The sequence below is a fragment of the Ailuropoda melanoleuca genome, chromosome 9, assembly GCF_002007445.2.
Source record: "Ailuropoda melanoleuca isolate Jingjing chromosome 9, ASM200744v2, whole genome shotgun sequence".
In the NCBI taxonomy this organism is placed as follows: domain Eukaryota; kingdom Metazoa; phylum Chordata; class Mammalia; order Carnivora; family Ursidae; genus Ailuropoda; species Ailuropoda melanoleuca.
The window spans coordinates 100,853,670-100,879,278 of NC_048226.1; the positions used below are offsets into that span (position 1 = coordinate 100,853,670).

At 42.8% G+C, this 25,609-nt stretch overlaps 1 protein-coding gene across 5 annotated transcripts in view; it reads right to left on the reverse strand.

Annotated features, from left to right (window-relative positions):
- The window catches only part of PTK2 (protein tyrosine kinase 2), a 159,294-nt gene extending 134,326 nt beyond the window's left edge, over positions 1–24,968 (reverse strand). For 4 of the 5 annotated variants that reach the window (XM_034668666.1, XM_034668665.1, XM_034668664.1 and 1 more), the window contains exons 1-3: positions 24,922–24,968; positions 12,431–12,518; positions 1,379–1,458 (exon numbers count right to left, since the gene is read on the reverse strand). In XM_034668666.1, coding sequence (XP_034524557.1) covers positions 1,379–1,443 — 65 coding nt within the window. In that variant the 5' untranslated portion in view covers positions 1,444–1,458; positions 12,431–12,518; positions 24,922–24,968. Of the gene's footprint in view, positions 1–1,378; positions 1,459–12,430; positions 12,519–14,443; positions 14,589–24,921 lie in introns of those variants that run through there. The other variant, XM_034668662.1, reaches the window with a different exon arrangement.
- Positions 24,969–25,609: the final 641 nt, after the last annotated feature.

The window sequence follows — 25,609 nt, forward strand, 5'->3', positions numbered from 1 at the left end:
TACGAAAGGGTAAGCCCTGGCTTGAGCTGCTTTGGGACACACGGATATGACACATCATTTCAAGTCACGTTTTGGAGAATGAGACTTTGTTTCAAACCTGCCTATAATAATATAAAATACTGGTTTTGCTTTTCAAATTTGTTTGGCTTTTTCTTTGGCCTACTTAAAAATCAAAGCACTACATTTAGATGAAAAATTACAAAGGGCCCCAAAAGGGTCACTTAATTGATTTTCTTGCTTTGTATTCATGTGGGGAGGGGTGTTAAGGGAGGGGCCTGGAGGGGGAACTGATTCGTCAGGCTTTTCCTGCAATGCATTACTTCATAATGAAATCAGCGACACTGAACGAGGCACAGAGGAGAAGGATGAACACAGCACGGGAGGCCAGTGTGGGAAGGAGCAGGAAAGTTACCTAGAACCAAAGGAGGTCCCAGTGCCGCTCGCACAACAGCTCACGCTTTCTGATCTTGTTCTAGATAACCTAGTACAGCACTGTCTGTGGTGAGAAAGGAGCACCCAAGTATGCTTTCTGCCTAGAACTGTGAGGGCTCAGGGGCAGGACAGGAACATGGAGACCAATGAGGGATGATTTCTGTTACTGGGAAATAGAATTAAGGCTGAACACAAATTTTAATGAGCAGTTGAGAGTTATACCTTAACCACCCTTGGGTCCTTCTAGGGACTGGTATGTAACAGCCTCATGCAGTATAAAAAATAGTGATCTTCGGGACAAATTCTCACTAACTGTTCTGAGCACACGTAATCAACTTTTGGCTAGTTTAACCAATTCATCTTAAACTAGCAGCCCAAAGGAAATTTTAATTGAAATCACATCTGAAAAAGGTAAAATATTCTTTTATTCAAAATTAAAATGGTAGCATAGAAGATAATATATGACACATGGTGACAAATGTTATCAGAAATAAGAACGGCATTCTCGGATCTCCATTTCCCTTAACCCTGCAGCACGGCAGCCACTAGCCATATGTGGCTATTCATGTTTCCACCTAAATGATGTGCATTAGACATCTAACTCCTCAGTCCCCACCTGTGGCGAGTGGCTGACACCTGGGATCCCACAGACCCAGCACACTTCCATCACCCCAGGAGATGACTGGGGAGCGCTCTCAGACCTGCTCATGTACGCGCACTCTCATCAATCATTCCACTCTAAATATAATGAAATATCATTTTAGAAGATCCTAAGATTTCTACAAGTAGCACTGACAACCTCATTCAAAACCTCAAATTTTTACTCAAATTTTATTCAATATTTTACTAACAATCTTTATGAGGAAAAGGAAAATACCTGGATAATTTCCAAAATTACTGAACACCGCTGATGAGCAAAGCCCTCATTGCCTAGTTACCCCCTTACCGTATTTCTAGACAGCCCAACTTCAAAGCAATGTCCTGGTCCACGCGGTCAGCTATCTCTGACATGTAGTCGCTCTTCACCTGTAATCAGAAGGAATGGGGGAAACAATGCTGCTTTAGAAGAGCACAGTGCAGAGTCACACATTCCACGACTGTTCCCAGAGTGCCATTCACATCCTCCAGACACACTGGGCCAATACTTATGCTAGATGGTGGATATAAAAATGAGTAATACCAAAAACAGCTACAGAAATAAAATAGGCTCTTACTAAGAACTCATCTAATCCATGAGCACTTAAACTTTACGAAGCAACTAACATCATCTGAGTCGCAAGCTGCTTTAGACCCTCTCCATGCTGTCACAAGCGAAAGCAAGAAGGAAGATTTCCATTACCACGCAAATTTGCAGTGGATGTATTTTCTTAACTCAGACTTGTCCCAGCAGCATTCTTTGGACCCCGGTGGCAAGGGCAAAGAAAATTTACATATTTCAAAATCCATGTAACTCTGCAGCTGACATGCTTCCACCTCACCATCACCTGTACGTGATTAACCTGCAAAGTCATAACACGTGTCAAATCTAATACAAAGAGGAGAGTCGGAATGAGCACGGGGTGTTAGAAGCAACTGATGAATCACTAAATTCTACCTCTGAAGCTAATAATACACTCTAAGTTACTTAAACTGAATTTAAATTTGAAAAAAGAGAAGAATCCAGAAGAATTCCATCAGCACCTTCTGAGTAACGATTATGCTCAATTACAGTAACTGGCGGACTGCTGGCTGGACCTGAGAGCACCTGTCAGTGTGAAGACACGGCCCAAGATGAAACATGTGAAGTCTCCTTACAGAGCGGCATTAAGAGATCAACATCTGCAGCTGATACGACAACAGGGAGCACTGTTCTGAGCCTCAGTTAGGGAAATGTTATCGCTACCCCAAAAAGAAGTCCACTATTCTCATTAGCAGAACTGTATTACAAACACTACATGCCATTATTATATCATGAATTTCACCGTTACAAAATTTTGTGGAAATCTGTCTTGTCTCTTATTATGCAAGTATTTCAAACACTTTTGATTTTTGTCTCTTAGTGCTCAACTCTAAAATATTTACTCTCCAGCCCTTCACAGGAAAAGTGTGTTGACCTCTGCCATAGAAAAAAATTCCCAAGATCCTGCTCTTCAACCATCACCTCCTAGCCTGTCACCTCGGTTGATGAAAAGATTCCTACTCCCCAGTTAACACTCTACCTTATATCATATGTGTCACCATCGTGACATTGCCTTGCAAAGACTCCCGACTTCCAATCTCTCATTATCCCTTTACTTTAACTGCCCGACAAAACCAACGCCTACTGAAACAGCCCCCTGCCTCCTTCGCACGCTTCCTGCTGAGCAACCAGAGAAACTACAGCACAGTACAAGCTTGGCCTCAGTTCCTTATGGCAAACCTCAAATGGTCGGCTGAAGCTGTCCAGACACTCAGCAACGCTTGCCTAGGAAGTCTGCCGACACACTGATTCACACTTCCTCCAGTCAATTCACCACAAGTCTTTCCTACAGCGAAAGTAAAAGTCTTCAGATGGGAACATCCTCTTTAATGTACCAAGAATCTAGAACCCAGTGTGCACCGCACTCACCTCCTCATTCCTTTCTCTTAAGGGGAGGAGCAATGACCAGTCACCTAGCCACAGGCAACCGTACACTATTTCTGATCTGAACATCATTTCCTCTCAAAATCTTTGCCATATTTTCTGCATTAGCACCTAGACCTAGGTGGTCAATAATATTTATTGACAGAATGAGTGAGCAAATAAATGAATAAGGTCTTCAAATCGGGGTTTGGAGACCCCTGTAAATATCATTTTCCATGTAAGTAAGCAGGAATTTCTATTGTTTACGCGTAGTAGGTATTTAAGGCTGATTCAATGGAACTGATTTACTCAATCCACTAAATTAAGTTAAAAGCTTTAATTCTAGGATCATTTTGTTTATACCTCAACTGCCCCTTTCTCCTATATAGCAAAAAACAAATCCGAATTTAAAAACTAAGCTTTTGCATCCTAAATAGATTTATTACTGCACACAAAAATAAAGGCAAAAGAGATACATCGAGACATGTATTTCTATGAGTTAGAGAAACACCACAGTTGTTCTGACTGAAACAGTCGATCTTAGTTTATGGTTTGGTGAGGACTTCAAAGAAACCACAGAAGAGTATCAATTACATGCTGAGTAAAATTCATCATTATAAAATTATCTGAAAGATTAATTATTATAATTTTTAAGCACTTTTCACAGGTGGGAAAACATAATCACATACTTTATTTCATTCATTGAAACCAGATTCACATTAGTTGCAAAAATGCAAACAGAGGAAATGATAATTTAACAATCTCTGCAGAAAATCCCATTATGAACATGACTTAAAAGCTCTGAGAGTTGTTTTCCCAGAGCAACAGTCTACTGCTCTTGGCTCTCAGAGCCGTGTGCCCATTGCCTGAAGCGACCGGCGCACCCTGCAGGGTGGACTGACCCCGCATGAAGCCACCCCAACAGACCCTTGGCTCCCCACATCCCTACCGCAAGCCCGGGGGCAGCTTGTGTCTGCAGGAGCACAGACGGCGAACCCCACCCGAGTTTCCTGACAGCCCCCCCAGAGATGGCGTTCTCTGAAACCACCATGCACGTTCACATACTGATACTGTACTCAAGCATTTTTCTTCAGGACTCAGGGTTCTATATGCTCAGTGTTCATTTCTCTTTTTAGATGTTTCTCGAATACCTTTCAGCTCCTACCCACTTCCAGTGGAATTCACTGCCTTTCATTTGTGAAATAAATCCAATTTACTGAGCATTTAAGTGCGTGTATACATATAAAATTGCTTAAAGTAAAAATGCTGAGCACCCTGCAGGCAGAAATGTATGCAACATGCCCTGTAATCCTCGTAGCATCACTGTGAGTTGGACAGTACCATCACCCCCAATTTAAAGCCTTAGAATAAGCCTAACGAGAATGCAGGTGACAACAGAGGGGCTGCCTATTATTTAAGGAGTACCTATCAGGGCCGAGGCACTGTGCTAAGTGTTTCACATACATTATTTGCAATCTTTACAATGTCTCTTCAAGGTTGGTATTAGTCGTCCCATTTTATACATAAAGATCAGAAAAGTTAATTCACCCCCGGTCACAAAGCAAATGTTGTAAGATTGAGGACTCAAACACCAGTCTGCTGACCCCTACAAGTTTGGCTTCAGTGTGTGCCCACATCGTCTCCGAACTCTTTCTCAGGGAAGACCACAGTCGTCGTCTACGAGAAGACTGGGGGCAGGTGGGGAGCACATCCCATCACCCTGCTGCCTGCTGGGGCTGACGTAATGACTTCCCGCACACGGCCTGCTTCACCTGACCAGGGACACTGTGCTGTACTCTCTCTTTATACCACAGACAATACTGTGTGCTGACCCCAAGTGCAGCACGTGAGCATGCAACTTCCAAGAAAAGACCTCTGAGAGCTGGTGTTTGGTTTGTTTTTAAAGATTTTATTTATTTATTTTAGAGAGAGAAAGTGTGTGTGCGAGCAGGGGAAAGGCAGAGGGAGAGAGAGTTTCCCAAGCCGACTCTTGCTGAGCACAGAGCCCAACGCGGGGCTCAATCTTACAACCCTGAGATCATGACCTGAGCTGAAACCAAGAGTCAGAGCTTAACCAACGGAGTTACCGGGCGCTCCCGGTGTTTGTTTTTTCAAATTAATCTGTGTCTGTGCTGATGTCAATGTCCTACCTCAAGAAACAGGGTGTATTTGGACTTCCTTCTGTGGCAAGTACTGTATTTACATTCATGAGGTTTTCTCTTCCTACTTGCAAAAAACCCAAGTTCTGTAAATCCTCCTAGTGAGTGACTGAGCTTTGAGGCTGGTTCTGGGGTCCCCATGACCAGAGTGCTCCTACCAATTTGGGAGTCTGTCAAAGTCCCTGAGGCGGGCTGAAGGAGCATTTATAATGCCTTCCCATTTCTAAAGTCTTTCATACAAAAGGATGACCAAGAAATATGGGCTGAATAGAGTAACTATGCAGGGCTTACCCACATCCTCAATAACATGAGTTCTTTTTGAATCAACAAAAATACACAGGAGTGGAAAAAGAAGAAGAAATGTACATTACTCAATCTATCAAATAAGTACAGAAAACAGACCTTTAAATAAGTTGGACTTAGACCTATAATTATGTTACTTTTTGGGGGGGGAAGGACAGCTGATAAATTCCCATGTTGAAAATGTCAGGTATTAAAAGAATAAAAAATTAAAAGAATCTTCAACTTGGAACTGCCATTTCAAAGTGTTTTAAATGACAGAAAGCTTTATAACCAAGAAAATACAGATGAAGAAATCAATTTCTGATAATACAATTACCTGACTAAAAACTTGTAAAAATAAAAAACTCAAAATAAAAATCACAGGAACAAGAAACCACACATCTGATACCTCAGTATTTCCCCAGGCATGTTCAGATTCTATTCCTCAGGGTGAGGTTAGAGCTCTGCCTTTGGTATCTTCTTTGAACTTCCTACCGGAACTCCTTTTGTCAAATAAGTCATAATTATGTTACAGGTAACATTTTCAGGACAGGATGATGGATATACAGGTAACACAGGAACAACACGTGTTCAAACTGTGTGGGTCCACTTATGCATGGATATTTTTTGATAAACACAGTACAGTCCTATAAATGTATTTTCTCTTCCTTATAATTTCCTTAATAACATTTTTTATCTCTAGCTTACTTTAAAGTAAGAATATTGTATATAATATATACAACATACAAAATATGTGTTAACTGACTATGCTTTAGTAAAGCTTCCTTCTAATCAATGCTAGGCTAGTAGTAGTTAAGTTTTGGGGGAGTCAAAAGTTATAAATGAATTTACGACTGTGCAAGGGGTCAGCACCCCTCACCCCCACATTGTTCAATGGTCAACTGTACTCATTTTAATCTTAAAATATTTGTAGGAGAAAACAATGGGAACCCCATGTCTGACCCACGCATCCTAAGAGCTTTAATTTCGAGTGTCAAATGATTTCCATACAAGTTCTGCATCAATACAAATCTAGTTAATAGGACAACTTCTTGACCAAACATGGGTGGGCATCACTCTCCCAACTAATGGTCACCATTATTTGCAAAAGATTGCCAACCAAATACACCATTAACAAATGACATTGCAGATAAAGAGGAATAAAATGTTACATGACAAAGGAAAAGTTTGCTTTCTGGGTAAGACATACTTTTCTTGCTTTATAATGAGCCATTAGCTTTAGCATCAAAACTTAGTTTTATAACTTCGACTCTACAGTGAATAGGGTTATAACAAGATTCTAGGTTATTTTTAGAGTGTGCTGATTAATAGCTTTCAGAATATTCTAAAATGGGTCAAAAACACTTAGTGAATCATTTGCAGTATCTCACGTTGGTAGTCACATTTAGGACATCTTTAAATGAAACCGTGTGTCCACAAGATCATCTCCAACCAGAAACCCGACATTCAATACTTCCACTGACATGCTGTTTTCTTCATGACACCATCCAAAACAATGGACAAAATGAACAGTGGGCATAGATGAAATTTCAAAATAATAAAATTAAGGTACTTTATTATAAGTGCTCTCTGTTTCATGGGATCGGAATGGTGGGAGAGAGAATCTAAACATAGTTTTTATTTCTGCCCTGATAAAAGGCCAAAATAATAAAAATACATGTTCTTCTAAAATAGAGATCACAACAGGTAACACTCAGGAGTGTTTACTAGTCCCCAGACTAGACCCGAGAGATTCCCACATGTGAAATTCAACAAAATAACAGCTTGTAACAAACACACAAGGAAACGTATCGCTGCCTGAGAATCAGGGAAAGCCAGCACCAACAGATGTCAAGCCCAAGAATTTCGGATGTTAGGATTCAGATTCAGGAGAGACATTACCCCTACATGAAATGGTAAAGAAATAAAAGGCAGAAAAATCAGTAAACCGTAAGAGCCATTAATGATGGCCTGGCCGATTTTCTTTAAGGGGAGAAGGGACACAAAACTTTAAAAAATGCTAAATAAAAACTCAGCAAATGCATTACACATCAAAGTTGGTCGTGGCTGAGGAGTGCTGTGACAGGTTCACCTGAATCGTGGGTTCCAGGGGGACCAAGAGCTGAGACAGGAGAAGGGAGTGGGTGCACAGGGAGGGCAGCCTGAGAAGTTCTAACGTGGACCCACATGGAGACCTCAGGCCAAGTCACCAAGAAGGGAGAAAAGCCAAGTTCTGAGTTGGTATCACAAGACATTTCCACAACTGATGAAAAGAGATGAGCCCCCAGGTACAGGGTGCACACCACAGATCAAGCAGGGAAAATGAGTGGAAATCCACACCTGGTTTGTAATAAAACTGCTGAACACAAAAGATAAAGAAAAGGTCTTAAAGCCACCCAGGGAGAAAGACAGGATGACAGCCAACTTCTCAACAGCAAAAATAAACATCAGAGTTCTGAGAGAAAACACTCCCTGGCCTGACTTGTACCCAGAAGCAGGAAAAAGAATCCTAGCCACACAGGAGGCCTGAACAACTTTGTCGACAACCTTGAATTCATGGCTGTTCGTCACACTCTGTGCTCAACAATCACAGTACTCCAGCAGAACCAGAACTCTGACCAAGCCTCAGTAGGTGGCAGGTGCTGAAATAGGTCTAAACAAAGTCTGAACAACTAGTATCAAATGGACCACAGTCTCTAACTACAATTAAAAATTATTTTAGAAATGAACCAAATGTGATACGTGTTTAAATTGGCTTAAGATAACTTCTGTTTCTACCAACACAGTGGACCAAATGTCCTGATGAGGCTGCTCAGTGAAAACAACTAAAAATGCTGAATAAAACATTTTTTAAAAAATCGTCTGGAATGCTTCTACGAGCTGGGTGACAAACAAACAAAACAATACCAAAACCCTAGTCAGGCCGTTGAGGGAATCCAGAGGCTCGCTCAGGGAGATCTCAGGTCAGCTTCTACCATAGGCCAGAACACACACTCCTCATAAAAAGGGACAACTTGCAAAGAGAAGCAAGCAAGGGGATGATGGACACACAGGACCATGGTTGCCTGCATGGAGTGAAAGCATGGAGGTGGAGGGATGTGACAGGGATGGAGGACCAGGGGACATCAGGTGTGTTCTCTTCATTTGGGCCCTAGGATCACAGGCACTCATGTGATACTAAGTATCACATCACACAAAAACATACATGTATTGGGTGTTACCAAACTAAACAATTAAAAAGAATCGAGGTCCTCAAATTCTGGGCCCCTTAACAATAGATCCATTTAGCTTGGAATTCAGTGAAAATATATGTATGCATGTATGTATACATCTTACATATTTTCATCAAATAGTAAAGATTTTAAAAATTATAGAATGGGTGTCATTTAACTCTGAGGCTTCTATTAAAAAACTTATCCCTGAACTCAGTAAAAATTTCCACACTCAAGTTCTTACAAAATATCTCAGTTCCATTCATAGTTAAATAGACCTTGGCTATAAAGAGCTGCTGAAGGGCCACATTTTTATTTATACCGTGTGTGTGTGTGTGTGTGTGTGTGTGTGTGTACACGTGCACATGTTTAAATAGGAGGAAGTTCCGAATTCCTAGCCGATTTTTTAACAACAGAATTAAGCCCGTTCCCAAGCTGGGTCCTACCTGCACAGGAGAACATATGGATCACCTATAATAGTTCTGGAATTTCCACATGAGCAACAGGACAGATTCTGCCCTGGAAGGTTACCACAAGAAGCCGAATAAATATATAAGTACTTGTCAAAGCGGCAATGCAAAAATCATACTATTTTCAAAACTTTGTTAGATCAGGGTAAAAATAAAAATACATACATCTTTCCACATAAAAGGAATTACATATGTTCTATACACGGCCTGTTTTAAACACCAGCATTTAACGTTACGCCTTCCACGTGTACGAACAGAGCTGTACCTCTCTCATCAGGAGGGGCGCACACATTGGATGCTCAGCAGAATTTATTTAACCAATCCTTTTACTGACCTTACTGACACAATGCTTTCAATTTCGCTTGTTAGCGCACTGTTCCTATGAGCAGCCTGTACCTACAGACACATGTAAATCTTACCTCTTTAGAGTAAACCCCTGCACGCAGAATTCTTAGAGTATTAAACTGCCTATATTCCACTATTTTTTCCATACCAAACTGCCAACAGTGCCACATACCAACATGAAAGATATGAATATACTCACGGCTCTTAGTGTAGCTGCCAACTCATTGGTTGTGACAGCCACAGTCCTCCCTCGCCCCCTCCTCTCTGTGGTTTGCATACGCTTTTACCTTTCTCTGTCTCCTGTCCCTGGGACACTGGCATGGATCAGCCATCGACATAGGCAGGGGGCGGTATCATGACTGCACTTGTATTTCTTTTAAAATACAAGTACTTGCTAAAACACTAAAAAATCATACACAAAATGAAAACAATTCTTAGGATAAAGATACTTTAAGTGAGGTCTGAGAATATTTTCGGGACTTCCTAAAAATGTGCCATATGACTTCACAACTATAAAAGATTAAAAAGCGTCAGGTTGAGGAAGAGAAAGTGCAGGAACAGGAGAAAGCAGAGGGCGGGGTGGAGACACACAGGAAGGAAAGGGTTACGTCCCATCCCAGAAGGTGCAGCGCACACTTCTGTCGTGATCTGCAGATGGTAAATGCCTAATCCTCAGGAGCCTGGTGCTGCCTACAGACTGAATGTCGAATAATACCGGGGCAGGTGTATAGTGGACAATTCCACCTCATTTACCGGGATGGGTAATATCCCTGTCTATTTTAGTAGATGAGACAGTTAGGCTCGGGGAAGCTCACAGAGCTGTTACACACACAGTGAGCACACGACCGTATGTGCACTCCCTACCTCTCGGATCCTATAAAGACTGTTCAACAGAATGACACAGGCCGTAGTGAGAGATGTCCTATGAGTAAGAGAAAACTGGGGCCACACCAGCATGTGAGGTACAGAGACAGAAGCAAGGTTTCATCAAAGGAAAATCTAGAGCAGCAGGTAGCAGCATGGAAGGAACAAGAATGGGGCCGACTGCAAGGTCAGCCTACAAGTTATGAAAGGGAGGGACTGCAAGCTAATGAGGCCTGTATTATGAATTCCAGAAATCCGTGTCACTAAAGTAGTCACAGATTTCCTCGGGGGGTGGATTTTTTCAAAGACATTATGCCAGTAGTGGTACAGATCATCTACAAGACAGAGAAACACCAGGCAAACATATCAGTTCACTAAACTCTCCTGTCACCTCCTTCACCCAAACACAAGGTTCATCAGGCGGCTCTGGATGAGATGGAAAAACACAAATGAGGAACAGTCTGAAAACCAGAAATCATCTCTGTGGTACGAGTGGGCCCCCAGCAATCTCAACTGGAATCTAAACGTGACTTCTCTTTCCACTGGGGGCCAAATGTCAACTCCCTCCCCACGCAACTCTGTATTGAGGTCAACCTCCCAAGTTTCCGTCTGGCCACGTGCCTCACACTTCACATTTCCGGTGGCACCAGAAAACAGACCCCGTATCTGGAAACAGTGTACTTGGCTTCCAGCGCTCACAGCTTGGATCTTATAAGCAGGAATATCCAGCTTCCTCACATCGGGAAATAAAACGACCTACCTTCTTACCGCCTTACTTCTGACATTAGCCTACCTCTTCTCTTTCCTGACACTAGGGTCCTGCACTGATGCAATCTACCTCTTTATTCTCATATCCATTTGGATCAGTCTCCCAGTCCTCTGAAATCCACCCAGTAAATGTGCTTACTACCACAGTTAGACTTTGTCTCCCCCGTTTCTTGCCTAGATGGCTGGAGAGCCTCCTAACTTGCTTGCAGCCTTCATAAGACCCATCCTGTCCAGGACGGATGCTGTCGTCACATCACTGTGGTCTTATTTCACAATGACAAAAGTTCTCATCAAGACATTCACTAACTACATTCCTTAAATAGCTTCCCTTACTCTGCAGGAGAAAACCTACGACCTTCCTTTATCATGATGTGTGCCCTATCTCCTCTCCGGTTTCTTCTCAAAATTTTTTAGCTCAGATTTAAATGTACCGTGTTTCCTAAAGTACATCTCTTCCTCATCTACAAAGTTGGGGACTGCTCACATGACCCTTTCCAGGAGTGCCACCTGGGCTACGAACGTCCACTGGGTTAGCAGACCCTCCTGTGCACGGCCACATCCTCTGTGCTTCCCGACAGCAGAGGACGGAGCGCAAAGTAGCTGTTCACAGGAGCTCCTCGCCCAGGTGAGGAAGTTCGGGTGCAGACTCTCTCATTTATTTCCTCTGCATTCTTGACCCACAGCAGACATTTAATAAATATTTTTAGTAAAACAAAGAACTACCAAGTGCATTTGACTGCAGAATGTGCGTGCGAATGTCAGCTATTCCCCGGACCTGTATTTGGTACTCTTCACGAAAACTAACAAGCAATGTGTATTTGGCCATAAAATTGTGTTGGTTCATTTACGCCGCATGTGTTTATCACCTAACTAATATTTGAAGGGGTAAAAAGCAAGTTACTCAGTGTAAAAGAAAAAGTCAATTCTGCCTCGATTGTGCCGACTACTCTTGAGATTATGTGAGTAGAGTCGGCTCTGACAACAAATTCTACCTCTGACCAATTTGCTGATATTCAGGCATGGTAATTATACTTGAATTAAAGACAAACCAATGCTTGTCTCACTTAGGATTTACTGTCTCCACATAAAAGAAGTATCTTTTAAGATTTGCCCAANAAAAAGATTTGCCCAAACATACAAAAATTCACAGTGTCAAAAATTCAAAATTTCTCACTGGTTAGAAGTCTCTCACTGTCATGCTGTGACAAATATACATTCTCGCAAATGTTAGGTTTAATCTAACTCTAAAATAAAACCATGTAGTAAGTAGGATTCAAAGACACGAAGAAAAAAGCATATTAAAGCACCCTCCTATACCTGTTGATAGAAGAAATTCAGAGTTGGCTTGTCTTCAGTAAACTGGTTTAGAAATCCTTTTGGCAAATAACGAATTCTCAATTCATATCTAAAAAATAATTCACAAAACAGAACAATTAGAAATAAGTAGTTTTCTCAATTCATAGTCTACAATTACAGCATTATTTTGAGTATGGCATAACCAACTACTCTGAAATATTATTTTAAAAATAAGCTAAAATACAATCAATTTTTAAGCATAAATTTTCAGACTTTCCAGCACAAAGACATACACCTCAGTGTCTAGAGCCCAGTGATCCTGTAAGGAGACAGAGCAGGAAAGAAGCCCAGAAGGAACCCGGTCCTAGCAGTCACTGTCCACCATGGGGCAGGGGCGGCACCTCCCCACACTTCCCCCGATGACTGACCCAATGAGCATGGAATGACACAACGTACTCTTTCATGTCTGGCCTTTGTTCATTCACTGACATGCTTGTGAGATCCAGCCTATCTGGTAGCTGACGGTCACTCACAGCTGGGAAGTGCTGTATTCCATGAAACGCCACATCACTGCTAAGGGCCATCTGACTTATTCCTGCCTTTTTGGCTATTATGAGGATACTGCTATAAACACTTTTTTTCTTCCTCTAAGCATAAAATAATTCAATTGTTCAGGAAGCCACACTTCAAGAGTGGTCAAAACAAATTTCACCAGAATGTTCTCTCCATATCNCATGCCCTTTGGTGAACATACGTACACACTTCTGTTGGGCACGTGGACATGGACTAGGAGTATCTCACACACATACATACACACACACACACACACACACACCCCCACGTTAGCAGATGTCACCTATCTGGGAGCTGAAGAAGCTATACCAATTCAAAGTCCCATCAGCCTGGGGTGTTCTGGATCCTCTCCACCCCCACCTTCACCCGGCATTTTTCTTTCACCGTGGTCACTGATATTTACGGCAGTAAGTGTAGAGAGGACTGGGAACACCCTCATTTGATGACTGGCCATTTTGGAAATCTCCTTTTGTGAAACACCTGTTTTTTTCTAAAGAGTTGTCATTCCCCCTCCCCAACCCCCATCTGACCTGTAGGCATGCCTTACATATTCAGGGCATGAGGCCATTGTTAGACTCCTATCTTCTGCCACTCCAAGACCTGTCTTTGACTCTCTTGGTGGTATCTTGCAAAACTTATTTTAAAAATCTTTTTATTTTAATGTTATCTTTTGAGGAAGAAAGTTCATAATTTTTATGCAGCCCTATTTATTCATTTCCTTTTTAGGAAATTCTTTCAATGTTTTGTTTATAAAATATTTGCCTACCCAAATGTTATAAGAAGATCTATTTTTTCTAAAGTTTTAATACCGACGTTTAAAAAAAATGTAATAGTCTCACAAGGAAAACATGCNATTTTTTCTAAAGAGTTGTCAGTCCCCCTCCCCAACCCCCATCTGACCTGTAGGCATGCCTTACATATTCAGGGCATGAGGCCATTGTTAGACTCCTATCTTCTGCCACTCCAAGACCTGTCTTTGACTCTCTTGGTGGTATCTTGCAAAACTTATTTTAAAAATCTTTTTATTTTAATGTTATCTTTTGAGGAAGAAAGTTCATAATTTTTATGCAGCCCTATTTATTCGTTTCCTTTTTAGGAAATTCTTTTAATGTTTTGTTTATAATATATTTGCCTACCCAAACGTTATAAGAAGATCTATTTTTTCTAAAGTTTCATTACTGACGTTTAAAAAAAATGTAATAGTCTCACAAGGAAAACATGCAAACAAAGTAATAAATACAATTCTTTTGGTTCAGTTAAGGGTGGAAAAATGCAAGGTACACACACACAAGTTCTGCTAAGAGTTTTAAGTGTCCATCTTCATTAAAATACACAACTGCTGATCGATGAGTTTCCCTTCTACATCTACTCAGAGCGAGGTCAACAATTTACTGCAGCTATTCTATGTGGGGCGGTCATTTGTGGAAGCACACCAGAGTTCATTTTGAACCGAGGACTTACCAGGCACTTCACATGCACTCTCTCCTAAGCCACGTAGCTGTCAGAGAACAGAGTGCAGTGAGCCATGCTTGGCAGGCCAGGAGACGGTGCTCTGCAAGCAGCAGCGGTCGGTCCCGAGCCATGCTTGGCAGGCCAGGAGATGGTGCTCTGCAACCAGCAGCGGTCGGTCCCGAGCCATGCTTGGCAGGCCAGGAGATGGTGCCCTGCAAGCAGCACCGGTCGGTCCTGAGCCATGCTTGGCAGGCCAGGAGACAGTGCTCTGCAAGCAGCAGCGGTCGGTCCCGAGCCACACTTGGCAGGCCAGGAGATGGTGCTCTGCAAGCAGCAGCGGTCGGTCCTGAGCCATGCTTGGCAGGCCAGGAGACAGTGCTCTGCAAGCAGTAGCGGTCGGTCCCGAGCCACGCTTGGGGTCAGACAGGACACAGGAGGCTTTCGCTAGGAATGTCATCTCATTTAATGATAAGGAAACAGACTCCAGATCAAACACTGGGCAGCCTGGCTGCACATCCCTGCTGTGACCAGCCAGCACCCTGATGATGCTGACGATGGCCTCAACGGACACATCATGACTACTCAGGGCCTGACAGTGATGGTGATGAGGACGTGACCCACGGCCTCCTTGTAGTCAGCCATGGCCCTGACAGAAGCAGGAAGGACGTGGGCTCTGCACCGGGACCGCCTGGGCTGGGACTCTTGCTCCGTGGCCCATCCACGGTCTGCCATCGCCTCTCTGCACCTTGGTGTCTTCACAAGGTTGTCGGGAGCACTGAGCACATGCACCGGCACACAATAATCGTGGGCTCCACAGATTACTTATCACCCTAGTAGTTCCTCCACAAATACTGATTCCAGCACCAACCCCATCCTAGGCACAGCTCCCAGGGTTGGGAAGACACCAGTGAACAGAACAGGCATGGTGCCAGCTCTCTAAAAGTTTATATACAAGTTGTGATCAAAGTCAGACAGCAAATACACAAACATCTATGAGGTGGCAGTAAGCGTGACAAAGACAAATAAGCGAGGTAAGGGTAAATAACAAGTGATGAAGTATTATTCCATACAGGGTAGCTGGCAGAGGACACTCTGATTCAGTGACATCTGAATGAAGATCTGAGGGGAGGAATGGAGTCATTCAGTCATGTGCAGGGACAAGAGTTCTCATCTGTTGGAAGANCAGTGCCGGCTCTCTAAAAGTTTATATACAAGTTGTGGTGAAAGTCCGACAGCAAATACACAAACATCTACAAGGTGGCAGTAAGCGTGACAAAGACAAATAAGCGAGGTAAGGGTGAATAACAAGTGATGAAGTATTATTCCATACAGGGTAGCTGGCAGAGGACACTCTGATTCAGTGACNGTCAGTGACATCTGAACGAAGATCTGAGGGGAGCAATGGAGTCATTCAGTCACGTGCAGGGACAAGAGTTCTCATCTGTTGGAAGAGAATGGGTGATGGCCCTGAGGATAGAGGATGTGTGGGAAGGCAAAGGCAACTCGAGCCCAGAGCGCAAGCACTGAGTAGGAGGGCTGTGGGGAGAGGTAGGATCGGGAAGTGGCAGATCACAGAGGGCCCTGCACATCCTGACCACGGAGCTCGGAGCACTGTGAGCACAGCAGGGTCGTCACAGGATGTACATGTCTCTGACCAGGCAGGTGACAGTGTGTAGGACAGACAACAGGGCCCAGAGGAAGAAGCAGGAGGCCCGGAGGCGAGGACAGTACCCTGGCTGAGAAGTAATGACCAGGTTAGTAACTCACCCTGTTTTCACTGATGGGAAAAACGCTTCAGGGCTTTAGGTAAGTGGCCCAAGGTCCCACAGGTATGAAGAGGCAGACAGGGATCCCTCTGCAGCAAGTACATGCACAAATGCCACGGAGCAGAATGAAACTAAGAGAAGGCCCCTGTGGCTCAAAAACAGAGGAAGAGAACTGACCTTACTCTTGTGCTGGCAGGCTAGCTCTTCAGATCGTGGGAAGGATTCTGGTCCCTGCCTCAATCGGTACAGTCTGGCTTATCTTTCCCCCCACAGCCCTGCTGAACTGCCTAAGGTTGCCTGATCTAATCACATTCCATCACCCTGGCTCAGTCCTTAAACTACAGCACCTAACCCCCCAACCTACTTGCCCACAAGTGCTGACATCCCCACTCCCCTCTCGTCCATGAAACTTACCATTCTCCTTACCCTTCCGTTACTATTCTAAGAGCCTGGCTGCATCCTGAGACACATTTCCACTATTCTGCTGTCTGCCATTCCATGGATTTCTGCATAGCAGCTAAATATAACAGGCCCCAAATAAATAATCCTTTTGCTTCTTCTAAGAAATAACTTCCTAGTAAGGCCACTGACACTAACCTCCTCAGTCTTACCACCAACAACGAGCACCAAGATATCCATAAGCTCTTCAACTAATGGCGAGGTGGAGTAGGAAGTGTTTGGACAAAGAATCTGTTAACCCTGATACTGAGAAGGGTCAGCTAGCCAGTCTGTGTGCAGTGAAATAAACCACAATTTCCAGAAACAACACAGATATTGTTGTTTCTTGATGGGTCTTGCAAATAATGTGGTATTGGACAACTCTTTCTTACAACAGACTTCCATTTAAAAATCCTCAAAAGAAGGATGGAGATAGAAATTCATCATTAGGCAAAAATTACAGCAGAAATAGCTGTAAGAAAGAATCATCAATAGTACTGAGATTAATGGGTGAAAATTGATGAGAAACAGGATATATGCATAGTCTCAATATATCCCCCCAGCACGTACTTCTAATTACAAAAGAGAAAACAGTAACTTTACAGTGGAGAAACCTGGCCAGCACCTTAAANCCCTTAAACTAAATGATCCAAGTTAAAATCACCTGTCAAAAGGAGTCGCATCATCAACATAGACTTCCCAGTAAGATGTGCCATGATGGCTTCAACAGCCTGGCTGTAGTATTCTTGCCAACAATACGAAACCTCAATATAACCATGAAAAAACCCCCAGACCAACCCAAATTGACAGACACGGTACAAATAACCAGCCACTATTCTTCAGAAGTGTCAAGTTCATGAAGGACATAGACAGACTGAGGAACTGTTCCAGATTAGAGAAGACTTAAGGAGACCGTGAACAGCCACATGGTATCCTAGACCAGGAAAGGGATGTTAAGTGGGACAACTGTGGAAATGTGAGTAACATCTGCAGATCAGTTAAAAGCACTGTATCAACGTTAAGTTCCTGGTTTCAATTACGTACTATGTTTATGAAAGTTTCAACATTTAAGGGAAGCGACGTGAAGAGTACGCAAGGCTTCTGTGAACTATTCTTCCAACTTTTGATACATATTGAGAATCAAAAGAAATTCACAGACTGATTGTTCCATAACCGTGGTAACAACACCCGTAACACCCACCAGAAACGCTCTCCAACCCGCCTCTCTGGAGTCAATCTGTGGCCGCAGACCCACCGGAAACTGACAAGACACTGACCTAACTCCCTGCTGCTCGTATCTGGTGCAGAAGCATCCAGTACATGTTTAACACCAGCAAATTGAAAGTCCGTCCTCGTTTTAAAGGCATCACTTCCAAACCTGTCAGAGTGCTCCTCTCTTTGTTGTCTTTCTGCTTTAAATCTCAGCAATGCAGGATTACAATGAAAGACTGACTTTTAAATGAAGGCATGAGCAGAGGCAGTGTCATTTCAAGGTAACACAGGAAACTACGAAACATAAAGGAAACCTTCCTAAACTCTCATTATTCATTTTCACTTGTCATCTTTGAAAAATGGCACCTTTCCTCTCTATAAAAGCCTTTTTCTCCTGCCGAGGTCTGAAAACAGTGGTGTCCTTGCAGAGCTAGGGGCTGCTACACGGCAGTGACAGAGCAGCGCTGAGCAGGACCGCGTCTTGGTAACAATGAGGAGGGTACTCTGCACTTGCTCGGCAAAGCCCCACAACACTTTCTCAAAATGGCCCTCGAAGCCCTGGATTCGACATCAAAAGGACTGGACCATTTCCCCCAAAGCTCTGACAGTCCATTTATACCTAAGCCAAACAGACCACTCTGCACAGGTGACTTCAGATACCGAAATTTCATTACCAAAATTTGGTTCATTAGAAAGATCTAAGTGCTAAACTTCAAAGTTGAAATCTGTCTGATGGAAACCTCTCAAAACTGCAGGACACTGTTTGCTGCAGTATCGATTAGGACAGTATCGTGACGTTCCTGGGGTGTCTCCCTCATGGAGACTGGGCGGCAAGCTGCTCCTCCCACAGAGGCTCGGGATGGCTTCCCTCTGGTCCTTTACTTACATGAGCCACACTGTCTTACGTAACTGATGTGTTCCCAACAATATTCCTTTAGGGTTTTTTTTCCTTCACTTTATAAAAGCTTATCATGCTGTATGTCATCTTCTGGGACTTACTTTTTTTTTTTTTTTAATTAAGGTAAAATTCACATAACAAAAACTGAGCCTTTTTATAAAGTGTACAGTTCAGTGGTACTTAGTGTACTCACAACACTTTGCTGGAAGACTCAATTCTGCCACGAGGTTACGTAGCTAAGATTCGTCCATACCACTGCACATCCCCACTGTTCGTTCATTTTCACTTGCATGACGTTCTTGCAACTCTAGCCCGGGACAGACACCTAAGAGTCTCTCAAGGACAAAACCTGCAGTGGAAGTGCATAGAGTGTGCAACGACCCGATTTTCAAGCTGTTCACTAGATGGCTGCACCCATTTACCTTCTCACCAGCAGTGCAGGCAAGAGCCTGCTGGAGCCACCACCTCTCCACTGTCAACAACTTACTTTTGGCCATGCGGAGAGTGGCAGACGATCGTACGGTCCAGATTCCCATCTCCCTAACGGGCGAATGAAGCTGACAGTGGCTGCCTATGATTACTGGCCAGACTTGTGTTCTCTTTATGACGATACCGTCGTGTTTCTGGCCCATTTAGTGAACTGTCTGCAATTTTTATATCAACCGGAAGAACTCTTGATACCATCTTTTGTTCATTACATATGTTGCAAATATCACCTCTCACTTGCAACTTGTTTTTTGCACTTTTCTAAATATACCTTTTGATATACAGAAGTTATCTTAATAAAGTCAAATCTGCTTTCTTTCCTTTTATAGTGAACACTTTGGGGTATTAAATCTTCCTACTGCAGGACCAGAGACACAGTCAACTCTATTTTCCATTAAACTTTTTTCTCACTTGATCCATCTCAAGTGGGTGTCTGTGTATTATTTGAGGTAGGATCTAACTTTGTTTTTCTTCCCACAAGGAGAGCCATTTATCAAATCAGCCCTTTCTTTCCCCAGTGGCGAGTCATGATGCCTCTGTGAGGTCACACTGCCTGCCTCAGTTACAACCCACTGTGTGCTGCAAGCTAGCTCACAGAGGTGTTTGAAGAGCTGAGGACTCAGGAGAGCAAGCTTCTATCTCAGGATTACTGGATCATATCAACAGAGCCTATAGCAGGGAGCCCAAAAAGAAAAAATCTATGTTCAAAAACCTCCCGAGAATGGAAATTGACATCCAATTATTCTGGTGAGTCCTTTGAATAAGACCTTACTTCTCAAAACTAAAGCCAGGCGTGCGCTGCCCTCACAAAGCCACCCATGAACTGAGAAGACTCCTGCTAGGGAGGAGAAAACACTACCAATCATTTGTTTCTTGTCCGTACCTGTCTTACACAGGAGTAGACAAGAAACAGCTGAGTACATGGACTCCATTCTCTACCCTCCACCAGTGGGAGCTGTAGGGTGTCAAGGAAGCTGTTAATAAACCTCTCAGAACCGCAGGTTTCTCACAAGTAAAATGGAAAAAGGTGAGTACCCACCCACTTGATAAAACTATCATAATAATAATTAATTTTGGTAAAGTAAGCCAAGTGCTTCGCACAACGCCCTCCACATAGAAAGCAACACGTATTAGTGTGAAAACACTGCAACAGACAAACACTAGTAATGAATACATGTTACTATTCCACCATACTGTGTTTCCTCTTGGCTTACTTTACACTCTCACCACCACTAATTCACTTCTCACTTAAAAAGTTTTTACTGGGTGCCTACTACTTACCAGGCACAACTAGCTAGAAACCAGGAACAGATCAGACAGTAAGACCAAGGCCCTGCAGGAGAAAAGTCATCCAGTGGGTTGGCAGTGGGCCCTACAGACAGAACGGCTGAAGAAGACCACAGGGAAGAGGGGACAGCAGAGCACTCGCCCTAAATGATGGGAGGTCTGAGCTTTGCTGGAAACGGCAGGGGAGCACATTCACCAGAGTCCCACCAGGTACAAAGACTCCAAGGAGCAATACACGCTTGGCTTGTTCAAGAACCAGTAAGAGAGCCATGTGGCTAGGGTGGAGCAGGTGGAAAGTTCTCCAAGATAAAAGTCTGTCCCATTCACTAGGCAAGAAAGCTGGCAGCAGAGAAGATCCTGACCCAGTAGGTTTGAAAAGGGAACACTGAAATGTCAGAGTGCAAGCCACCGGAGTGCAGGAAGGGGAGTGAGAGCAAGAGGAGATGGGGCTGCGAGATGATCAGGGCTCTCGAGTTGGCTCCACGTATGATGAGGAACTACTGGAAGCTTCTGCAGAAATGATTTACGTATTTCCCTGGATGTGTATATTTTTAAAGACTTTTCAGCAAGTCCTATGAGCTCTACCTTAAAAAATCCTTGTACAACTGCTTCTCACTCCTTCTATTACTGCTCCCCCAAGCCACCAGCTTTTAGGACTTTTGTCTGGGTTAGGCAAAAACTGGTTTATTGGCTTCCTGTGTCTATTGAATGGAAGTGTGATTTCGATGCCAAAGGCAGGTCTACGGAGACAAGAAAGAGGAAAAGAGGTCACTGGAGCAGCCCCCAAATTTAAATGCTAAGCAGAAGACAGTGAATGGTCAGTAAAGTAAGAGGGTTGGGCACGCAAAAGGTGAAGCACAGAACGTTGTTCGGTAAGAAATGACTGACAGCATCAGCTCCTACAAGAAGGTGGACTGGAGGGCGAAGGGGAAGAGCCCATGGGAGGTATAGAACAAGGCAGCAAGCCAGACCCTCTGCAAACTGGGAGTTTTACTTGGAACCATGAACTATTTAGGAATGTGTTTTCAAACTGATTAACACATTGCCATGTGCAGGACTCCGTATTTCCATGTTAAAAAGGATACTGAAAAACATAATGTAAAAATTGTTTACTATTGTTTTCTTTTTAATTATTAGGAGAGCTAAGTTTTAATCTTTAATTGCTATTTTTGCTTTATATATTTTGAGAAATGTCTTTAGGAACTACAAGTTTAATAGTTCCATCTATTTCTACTCTTCATAAATTCTTCTGAAATGAGCCTTTTATTACTATGTGGGTGTTCTTCATATCCCTAAGAATGTTTTTCTGTCTTGAAACTTTTAAAACAGGATATTAATAAAGCAATGCCAATCCCGTCATCCCCCTGGTGAGTAGCTAGGAAAATTCTTCTATTTATCCATCCATCCCTCTCCTATCTATCCATCCACCCATCTCTCCAGCTAGCCATCTATCCTTCTATCCATCCATCCATCCATCCACCATCCATCTCTATCCATCCATCCATCTTTCTATCCATCTATCCATCCATCTATCTATCCATCCACCCATCTTTCTATCCATCTATCCACCCATCCACCCAACTTTCTATCCATCCATCTACCCAACACCCATCCATCCATCTCTCCATCCACCCATCCATCTTTCTATCCATTCATCCCTCTCTCTGTATCTATCCATCCATTTCTATCCATCCATCTTCTATCTATCTATCCATCCATCCCCTTCTCTAACCACTCATCCACCCACCATCCACCCATCTTTCTATCCATCTATCCATCCACCCACCATCCATCCATCCATCTAACCATCCATCCACCCACCCACCCATCCATCCATCCACCTGCCCACCACCCATCTATCTAAATAAAATTAAACAGAATAGAATGCCTCTGGATGAAAACCTTAGAATTCAGTGTTCTAGTGAGGCTGGGTATGGTTTTGTGAAGTACATATGTAGACCTATATGTACATAGCTCTGAGACACATACATGTGTATGTGTACCGCATCTTAAGGTAAAATGTTTCTTCCTGTAAGTCACATAAAAATGTCTTCAACATCACTGTTTTAGATACCTGTCATAAAGAGCAGATAGCTGGACTCTATTTTTTAATCACACACTAACAATCTCTGACCAGTTACTGTTAGTCTGCTTGAGCTTATTTCCAAAGTCTAGTCTGTGACTCCTCTTTGTCCTGCTTTCCAGTCCCTTCCTTCTCTCCTTGCTGTTTCCCTAATACCTACTCACCCACATATTATTTAGCTTATAAAATCTACTTCTAATGTTTCATGGCTGTCTTAATATACAATTTTTTTATTTTTTATTTTTTTAGTACATAATTTTAGAACGTGGTTGATAGCTTCAGTTCTGACCACCTCTCTTCTGACATGCATTCACTATTTGGGTTCTACTTTTTTAATATAAAAAATCAGTTCTTATCATTATTTGTTTTTAGAGCCAATGCTTACTTTTAACCACCCAATTTTTTCCCTAGTATTCCTTTTTGTATCTGAAAAACCTCCTTCGGAAATCACTTTTCTTTTTCCTGAAGTATGTTTGTAGGATGGCAAACTCTCTGAGGAAAGTACCTCTGTCACCCTGCTCTTGAATGTTAACTGAATCTGACAAGCACGGACAGGCAGTATAAAGCCTAACCTTCCCAGAAGCACCTACAGGGCCCACCTGTGCCTCCAGCCTCTTGTCCACACACCTTCACTGGTGCAGACAGTGCACTGTCAGACCACTTCTTGGAGCTAAAACTACAGCAGTCCTCCTGAGATGGGCACGTTCATTGTAAAAGCCTGCACTGTGAAGTCAGCTACATTCAAGTCAAAGCTGTGTCCCGAGCTCTGTCTGTAATTGGAACTTAAATCAAGTTTGTTGCTTGTTTCCTCAGTCTTTACCTTATAAGACTGGGGAGAGCTATGTGACATACATATTTTACAGGCTGCAAATGTACAAAGAGCGCACAGCTGGCCTGGCGCCTGGCTCCACCCACACCTCGGTGACGATACAGCAGTGGCGGCATCTTCACCACCTTCACCACCTCCGTCAGCGTCAGGTTCAGCACTGCATTCGGCAAAGTTCTACCTCGCCCAGTCTACGCTTGCCTTACTTTTGAGGGTTCAGGCTCCATGAAAAAGAGTAGTGCCCACTCACCTTTACTTGATATTAAGCAAAATAAATTGGCTTAAAAGAATAGAAACAGAGCTTGTATATGCAGAAGTCTACACTCCGCATCTTACTGAGCACTAGGGCTATTGTCATAATGCAGTGTGCCTCTGACTTGTCCATATGAATTAAGAAGGTAATAGAATTGTATGGAATAAAAATACCTGCAGGTATTTTTAACTAACTTTTAGGTATTCCTGGCTTTTAAACACTTATTTGATTGACTGGCAAAAGAGCTGGAGGTCAAATCTCTGCTAGCCATTGATGTAACCCAACCAAACTATATTATCACGGAATATCCTGTTAGCTTGTCAGTTCCAGCTATTTGATAAAGCTGAAAATACAAGTATATTTCTCTGGTAAACTGTAATTAGGACAAGATCGCATTTGACTAGAGATTTATTAACCTTCACGTTTGTTTTTCTTTTCAAATATGTCTTCTCATCGATTTGGGTGCTGAACTGAAAGTGACCAACACTGAGTACTGTCCCCAATCCACAACCATCTTTGTCTCTGTGACTGTGTCTACAAAAACGAGGGTGCCTGTGCATGGGGCTCACCTTCTCTCACACTCTAGTGTTTTACACATATGGTTTCCTGCTAACGTGTTGCTCTACTTAACAGTGGAAAAAAATTATTATTTTTTGGAGAGAACCAGAGAAAGGACAATTGTAGAGAATTCTTTTAATTCACTTTCAATCATATCAGTTTCACTAAGGTCAGTATGAGTCACTACCTAATTTAATTATAGTACGTGAACGTCAAATATACACCCAGTCTTCTCAGGCGAGCCGGAGGTTACCGGGCACCATGGAGCAAGCCATGCTGCCCGTTAATGAGATAATTAGATGTGGTCTCCTCAGGGCTCATGAAGTCCTGCTGCACAAAAGAATGCTAACAGGACAGAAAGGAAAAGAATGAGGAATTGAGCTCTTCGAGCCAAGGCTGAAACAAAGGAGTCCTGACAAGAGAAGTGTGACTAGCCAAAGGCCATCACCACAGAACCCCTCAGAAGCTCAGGCAGTCCAGAGTCAGTGGTGCCACAAAGACAGACGGAACAGAAGTCTAGAAGAGATCACTGGTTAATCATTACCAGCCAATTTTATTTATACAGGAGTCGTAATTACAATCAGTAAGAAAATTAAGCAAAGACATTCATCCTCTCGTGTGTGATTTAATATGCAAACAAATCAAGTGTGAGTCACACCAAAGTAGGTATGTAATCTTACTTCCACTCCTCTGGTGGGTGTGCAAGTTCAACTTCTCCCTCACATTGGAGACACCCATATCCAAATGGAGCCAGTGAACCTCCTCTGACCGCAGGTGACTGAGGCGAAATCCATAGCAGGCCACGTGCTTTACTTTGTGACTGTCCACTATCTTCTGAATGATGCCCTAAAACATACCCCCCACAAAAATGACTGTTATAAACAAAAAAAAAACTGTATGCTAAAAATTAATGCAATGTTCATTTCTTTTAGTTAGTTATCAGAAATCTTTGGTAAAAAGAGTATCAAGTTAAATAAATTACTTCATTTTTCTCAGGAATCTTTTTTCTCAAATAGTGTTTTTATGAACAAGGAAAAGTTTTGAAAAAAACACAAGAGGCTCTTCCCTTTTCATTAGTGATAACCAAGGCATGGAAACGTAAAATACATTTCTGCAGCTCTACGTCTGCGTTACCCCCAAAACCTGACCAAGCATTCCGGCCGCCCCCTGGATGTCACGTGCTGAGAACTAGACCTAAGGAGGGGGTTCCACTTTCTGAACCCAGGACAGCATACTATTTTAGACCAGGCTGCAACTTAATGTCATTTCTTAAGAAACACATTTAGAAACATACAATGAAGGCCACGCTTCCGATAATATTAATGATGTATGAGAAGTTACTTGAAGCTGGGCCTACCCAATCTACTA